This window comes from Rana temporaria, chromosome 2 (genome assembly GCF_905171775.1).
Source record: "Rana temporaria chromosome 2, aRanTem1.1, whole genome shotgun sequence".
NCBI classification, from domain to species: Eukaryota; Metazoa; Chordata; class Amphibia; order Anura; family Ranidae; genus Rana; species Rana temporaria.
This window is the reverse complement of record NC_053490.1, coordinates 406,681,858-406,689,371: the sequence shown is the minus strand read 5'-3', so window position 1 is coordinate 406,689,371 and position 7,514 is coordinate 406,681,858. Positions and strand designations below refer to the sequence as shown.

Here is a 7,514-nt window from a genome sequence, read left to right as displayed (position 1 = left end):
AGGTGCTTTACAGGCAGAAAAACACATCAAAAGCTTGTAACTGCAGGGGTAGATTCACGTAGAATGGAGTATGTTTGTGCGGGCGTAACGTATACTATTTACGGTACGCCTCCGCAACTTTTACAGGCAAGTGCCGTATTCTCAAAAGAAAGTTGTGGTGGCGTAGCGTAAATAGGCCGGCGTAAGCCTGCCTAATTCAAATTGTGAAGAGGTGGGCGTGTGTTATGTAAATTAACCCTGACCCGACGTGATTGACGTTTTTCATGCGCCGTCCGTGGAATTTCCCAGTGTACATTGCTCCAAAGTATGCCGCAAGATCGTCATTGGTTTCGACGTGAACGTAAATGACGTCCAGCCCCATTCACGAACGACTTACGCAAACGACGTAAATTTTTCAAATTTCGTCGTGGGAACGCCGGCCATACTTTAACATACGCCGGGAAAAGCCTAACATAAACGGCGTAACTGTACTGCGTCCACGCCCCTAGCGGCCAGCATAAATATGCAGTTAAGATCCGACTGCGTAAGAGACTTACGCGGGTCGGATCTAACAGAAATCTATGCGTAACTGATTCTATGAATCAGGCGCATAGATACGACCGGCCAGACTCAGAGATACAACGGTGTATCTGGAGATACGCCGTCGTATCTCCTTTGTGAATCTACCCCGCAGTGTTTAAGCCCAGTGTGCATAAGCCCCGATATTCTTTAAATATATAGGGCCAGATCCACGTACATCGGCGCATATATAGGCCGGCGTAGCGCATCTCATTTCCGCTACGCCGGCTCAACTTAGAGAGGCAAGTACCGTATTCCTCAGAGTATTTCCCTCCAACGTTGCGCCGGCGCGACGTAAATTCCTAGGCGTAAGCCGGCGTAATTCAAAGTAGGAAGGAAGTGGGCGTGTCCCATTGAAATGAACTGTGACCCCATGCAAATGAAGGGCCGAACGAACGGTGCATGCACCGTGACGCTGACTATGTTCCGCGCCTCTCTGCGCATGCTCAGAACTAGGCCCGGCGTAATCCCTGAGATACGCTCAGGGCATAAATACGCCCAGACATGCGCCCGTCGCGTGCAAAAGTACATCCGCTTGTTTCCCCCCCTGAAGCAAGGTACTTTTGCTGGTTGTTTTGCTGCTGTTTTTTTAGCCATGTCTGCTCCAGCTGCTGAGAAGAGGAGGAAGTTAAACTATTCTCCACAGGAGAAGGCTGTGATAATCAGGGCCATGGCCCAGTTTGATGTCTTCCTCCATGGTGCAGAGAGTGCCAACACCACCAAGGCCAGGAGGACGGAGATCCTGTCGCAGATTGCGGCTGATGTGAATGGGTTGGGATATGAGGTCAGGACCACCAATGACATTCAAAAAAAAAAATGATTTGCGTCGCCTGGTCAAAGGTAAGATGGCGAGGATGAGGGCTCATGCCAGAGGCACTGGAGGGGGACCAGCAACTACCTTGATGCTCACTCCTGATGAGCAGGTGGTTGCCCAGTGCCTCCACAGACATCAAGTGGAGGGAGTTGAGGGCTTTGACTCCGTTGAGGATGCCTTGAGGACAGGTAAGTGTGTTTTATCTCCTATCTGGTGTGTAGCATGTGTGAGTGAGGGTGGAAGGGAACATGTGACAAGTGTGTGGATCCTCCAACATGTGAATGTTTTGTGTCATCCACAGATGTGCAGGAGGGTGCTGGGCCATCTGCTGCCGGTGGCTCTACAACACCATCCCCCGGACATCAGTTCGAGTCAGACCCCCTGGCAAGCCAGGAGTCATCAGTGGAGGGGAGTGGCCACACCTCTCCTCAGGAGGTGGTTGAGGAGGAGGTGACCAGTGGAAACGAGGTCAGGCTGAATTTGGATGAGTCTCCCCCTTTGGCTGGGACCAGTCAGCCCTCCATCAGGGGAAGCCCCTCCCGGTCCTCCCCCAACAGGGCTTCCCCCTCAAGGGTCTCCCCTTCTCCAAGGCCCCAAGCCTCTTCTGGCCACAGGAAGGTGTCCAGGAAGACTAGGGGGGTGTCTGATGCTCTTCCGGAACACCTCAGGAGGGACCAGGCCCGCCAGACCCGCCATCTGGGTGAGGTGGCCATGCAGATGGAGCGCATGGCAGACAGCATGGCCTCCTATGCCACCATGACAGAAGCTGTCCAGGACGTTGGCGCAAATACGGCTGCTGTGGTCACCTGCCTGGGGGATCTGCAGGCTACCACAGCAGGCCTTGTGGGTGAGGTCCACACTCTGGCAGAGGCTGTCAGGGAAAATACAGCTGCCATCCAGGCGGAGGGGAGACAGTCCAGGCTTCTGCAGGCCGACACAAATGCAGTCCTCACCCGTATCGCCCTGGCGTTGGAGGGGAGGCCGCCAGATGTGGAGAGACCAGGGGATGCTCCTCCTCCTCCTGATTCATTCCCCCATGAGTCTCCCATGAAGAGCCTTGGCCGTGGCAGGCTTGGGCCACGTCAGCACCGCTGATGATTTTTTGGTGTTTATTTTTTTATACTCAGGTTATGAGTTTTTTATGTTTATTTTTGTATACTCAGGTTATGAGTTTTTTATGTTTATTAGCCCAAGCACACGGTCAGTAGTGCAGGCTACAGTGTGACTGGTGTTTTAATGTGGGGGTGACATTCCTGCCGGAAAAGGGGTGTCACCCTCGGTCGTCGGGGAGAAGTGATCCCCCGGACCGTGTGAATGTGGTATGAATAGACTGCAACATAATTGGAGCCTTGACGGGGCGTTGCTGCTCCCAAGTCCTGCATTGTGGACTTGGGATAATCCAATGTGATGAGGATGTGGTGTGTGTGTGCTAGGGACCACAGTGGTGTGCATGCGTGCATTCTGCTTGTGCCATGATGAATGTGTGTTTTTAGCGTGCAAAGATGTCTACTGTGAGGCATCTCCTGACTGCTCTTCTCTAAGCAGACGGGGTCATCTCGGTTAGGGGGGGAGTGTATGGTTCGGGGGTCGGGTCATTACGTATGTCAATCTCCAGGCCCTTTCTCACGGCAAAGTTGTGCAGCATGCAACATGCACCAATGATCTGGCACACAAAGTTTGGGGAATACAACAGGGTGTGCATCATTGTATCTTCTCTCTCCTGTGGTTTCAGGATTCCGGAATGGAGTCATGAGATGGGGCCCAAGTGCATATGCAGAGTCACCTGGAAGGGAAAAGACAGGAGGATGTTAGCCGTGCATGTGCCCCTTGTGATGTCTGCATCATGGGGTCGGACAGTCATGCCTGACACCCATGTCACTCACCAACCAGCCAGCTGTCCCCGTACACGTTCTGTTCAAATTCTGTTGGGATGGTGCTTTGACGGTATATGTAGCTGTCGTGGCTGGACCCTGGGTGTTTGGCACGGACGTGCCATATGAGGCATTGGGCATCGGCTATCACCTGTACGTTGATGGAATACCAATGCTTACGATTGCAGTATATGTGCTCTGTGTCACGGGGGGGCCGTAGTGCCACATGTGTGCAATCAATGGCCCCCACAGTGCATGGTAATCTTGCAATACTATAGAAATCACGCATTGCCTTCTGCCACAAATGCTCCTGGGTGGGTCTGACAGTGTGGTGGGCCATGCGTCTGAGGATTGCGGGGACAACCTGGTGCACATATCTGCTAATGGAGGATTGTGCCATCCCAGCCACAACTCCATTTGTACGCTGGAACGAGCCACTGGCAAGGAAATGGAGTGTCACTGCATGTGAGCGGTGTGTCTGGCTGGTGATGTCATCTTTCAGGGTTGTGGTTAATGCCAGGATGGCAGCAGGGCTGAATCTGAAGATGCGATACACCTCCGAATCCCCCATGCCAAAGACGTTTAGGCACGGTCGGTATATCCGCTCCCGTGCCCTCCTCCTACGCGCCTGTGAAGCCAGTAGTATAGCTATGACCATGTTGTTGGCATACAGATTGTTGTCCTGCAAGTGTGGATGCTCAGCTCGTCCGTAACGGTGCTGCTGAAGCTGCTCTCCAGCTGACCTGTGCATGTCTGCTGCTGACTTACCCCTGCTTTATGAGGGGTTACTACAGCGCGCGTAGCCCGCGTCGGGCGCATGTACGTTCATGGATTGCCGTATCTCCCTCATTTGCATATCTTAATAGCAAATTAATGGTGCGTCCAGCGTATATATGCGCCCACGATGCGCCGGTGCAGAAAAGTTACGTCGGTCGGAAAAAGCCACTTTTCAGGCGTATCTAGTTTTGTGGATACGGCGCATAGTTACACCGGCGTATATATACACTTACGCCGCCGGCGTAAGTGCTTTGTGGATCTGGCCCATAGTTTATATGAAGGAAGACATGTAGAATATTTATCTTCATTTCACCTATAAAAACATTACAACAGTACATGCTAATGAGGATTGTCTTGAAGGAAACTGAATATATTGGATCTGACAGCTTAGATAGCCAGACAAATCTCCAGATTAATCAAGCACACTTATTTCCATATTTAAAAGTTAAGTGGTAGAAGCGTATAAATGTATGCAATTTACAAGAAGGTACATTGTAAGAAAGGGGAAATTAACTTGACCTCTTTAGAGTGCCTTCCAACAGAAAATGGAATCAGAGTTTAAGACTGAGTTGATCAGAATACAGTTGCCTTGTTGAAAAATTATAGCTGTACCTGTTCATGTAGCTATTTTTTCTTAATTATGTTGGCAATCTGAAGCGGACTAAGTGATACAACAACAAATAAACATAATAAAAAGGATAATTAAGATAATATAAATTGTAGTTATATGCAGACATAAAGCTAAACAAACAGAGCATAAACAGCAACAAGTACATTATGGCAGAACACATTTCTACACTAATAGATACAAAAGTAAACCTAATGAACCTCTCTATTCAAAGTATTTCAGAAAACAACTACACAACATGCACACTAGAGAACCTTTGACTTCATTAATATTGATATTTAGTCAGTACACCTGACTTGTGCATGCACACAGACACTTTAATTTCATTTATAATACTTTGTAATACTCTTTAACCTTTTTGCTGTAAGTGCCGTGTTTGCATCTTTTTTTGGACACTTTAGGGTCAATTCACCAATATTTACAGCATGCAATACCATGGTCATGTGACTCATTTGCATAAATTTACAAAAAACATTAACGATCATTCTGTATTTACCACAAAATGAAAAATATGCCGGTAAATATGGCCAAAAAAACATGCGGTAAGGCAGCTAAAGGACCCGGCCAGGTTTTGTAATTCGGCACTGCTTCGCTTTAACAGAAAATTGCACGGTCGTGCGACGTGGCTCCCAAACAACATTGGCGTCCTTTTTTTTCCCACGAATAGAGCTTTATTTTGGTGGTATTTGATCACCTCTGCGTTTTTTTATTTTTTGCGCTATAAACAAAAATAGAGCGACAATTTTGAAAAAAATTCAATATTTTTTCCTTTTTGCTATAATAAATATCCCCCAAAAATATATATAAAAAAAACTTTTGTTTTCCTCAGTTTAGGCCGATACGTATTCTTCTACCTATTTTTGGTAAAAAAAATCGCAATAAGCGTTTATCGGTTGGGTTGCGCATAATTTATAGCGTTTACAAAATAGGGGATAGTTTTATTGCATTTTTATAAAAAAAATATTTACTACTAATAGCGGCGATCAGCGATTTTTTTCGTGACTGCGACATTATGGCGGACACTTCGGACAATTTTGACACATTTTTGGGACCATTGTCATTTTCACAGCAAAAAATGCATTGTTTACTGTGAAAATTACAATTGCAGTTTGGGAGTTTACCACAAGGAGGCGCTAAAGGGGTTATGTATGACCTAATATGTGTTTCTAACTGTAGGGGGGTGTGGCTGTAGGTGTGACGTCATCAATTGTGCATCCCTATAAAAGAGATCTCACGTTCGATGACACCGCTACAGTGAAGAATGGGGAAGCTGTGTTTACACACAGCTCTCCCCGTTCTTCAGTTTTGGGGACCGAACGCGGGACTCCAGCGGCGATCAGGTCCACGGGTCCCGCGGTCCCGGTCACGGAGCTCCGGACCGGGTCGTGGCTGGGTACTAGCACAGGACGTACCTGTACGTGCATGTGCCCAGCCGTGCCATTCTGCTGACGTAAATGTGCAGGAGGCGGTCCTTAAGTGGTTAAGTCCAAACGGAACAGAGAGAAAAAAAACATGCAATATTTATCACCAGTGTTTTGCTGGAGGTATCACATGTGGTATTTGTCAGAAACAGCATGGGGTCTCCCCAAATAGCTGGTTGCTAAGGAGCTGGCCAAAAATATGGCCACTGCATCCTTAACAACCCTGGGTGGTGGTCTGTGGGTGGGAGGCTTATCAGAATCTGGAAGCCCATTTAACAAGGGGGGGCTCAGATCCCGGCCCCCCATGTATCTGACAGTTCTTAAATAGCTAAGGGGAGAAATTACAGTGTAGCCCAGCCCCTTAGCTATTTAAGAACTTTTTGTTGGAGGAGTAGGCAGATGGAGGGGGCCTTAGTCAGAGTGGGAGGATTTTTTATTCTTATTTTTTCCACGCATCATGATTGACATTGGATCTACTTTGGGGGACATTTAAAAAAAATATATAATAAAGGGATTGTCAAAAACTGTGTGTGTTTTTATTATTTCATCCAGGTCGTTTATGAACAAATTAAATAGGATTGGTCCCAGCACAGAACCCTGGGGGTCCCTACTACCCACCCCTGAGCATTCCGAGTACTTCCACCCTCTGAACTTACCCATGTAGCCTATTTTCAATCCATGTACTCACCCTGTGGTCCATGGCAACAAACCTTGTGTTGTATAGTAAATGTTTATGGGGAACTGTGTCAAATGCCTTTGCAAAATCCAGATACACCACATCTACACGCCTTCCTTTATCTAGATCAGGGGTGGCCAACCAGTGGCCCGGGGGCCACATGTGGCCCGCGGAGCCCTCTGATGTTGCCCGCAACCTCCTACTCTGGAATGGCGGGTTAGCAAGCCCAGATCACAGGTTGCCGACCTGCCATACTGCAACATCAGTGTTGTGAATGAAGCTGGTGGTAGAGGAAGAAAGCGGCTGCGGAGCAGAGCCCTATAAACCGATGCGTCCTCTACAGCGCCGGCTTTTACCACAGGCGGAGTCTATGGCAAAGTTCAGCTAACCCGCAGGTTAGATACAGGTGCACTACGCTGCACCCACGGTGTGGGTAAACCGCAACACATCAGTGTGAAAGCAGTCTTGGGCCCTTTTCAAAAGATTAGCCCTACCAAATGGGACCCTCAATTCACCTCTACAGAGTGACAGATGTCCGTTTATGCCCGCCTACCTCCAATCCAAAAAACAAAAGGGGATTTGTATCCTTCCATCTGGGCGGATCGAAAGGACCTATAGAGTAGCCGTGACCTGTCATCCGCCTGCTCTGCTTATTGTGGCCCGCGACTGGTTACCAAGTTGCTTAAGTGGCCCTCGGTCTTCAAAAGGTTGGGCACCCCTGATCTAGATGGCAACTCACCTCCTCATAGAAGGTTAATAGATTGGTTTG

At 48.3% G+C, this 7,514-nt stretch overlaps 1 protein-coding gene across 1 annotated transcript in view; it reads left to right on the top strand.

The window, feature by feature from the left end:
• The first annotated feature begins 1,228 nt into the window (after positions 1 to 1,228).
• Positions 1,229 to 7,514, top strand: part of LOC120928327 (60S ribosomal protein L36a-like) — a 32,936-nt gene continuing 26,650 nt past the window's right edge. Inside the window, exon 1 of the mRNA XM_040339425.1 lies at positions 1,229 to 1,342. Within this exon, the coding sequence (XP_040195359.1) occupies positions 1,229 to 1,342 (114 nt within the window). The remainder of the gene's footprint in view (positions 1,343 to 7,514) is intronic.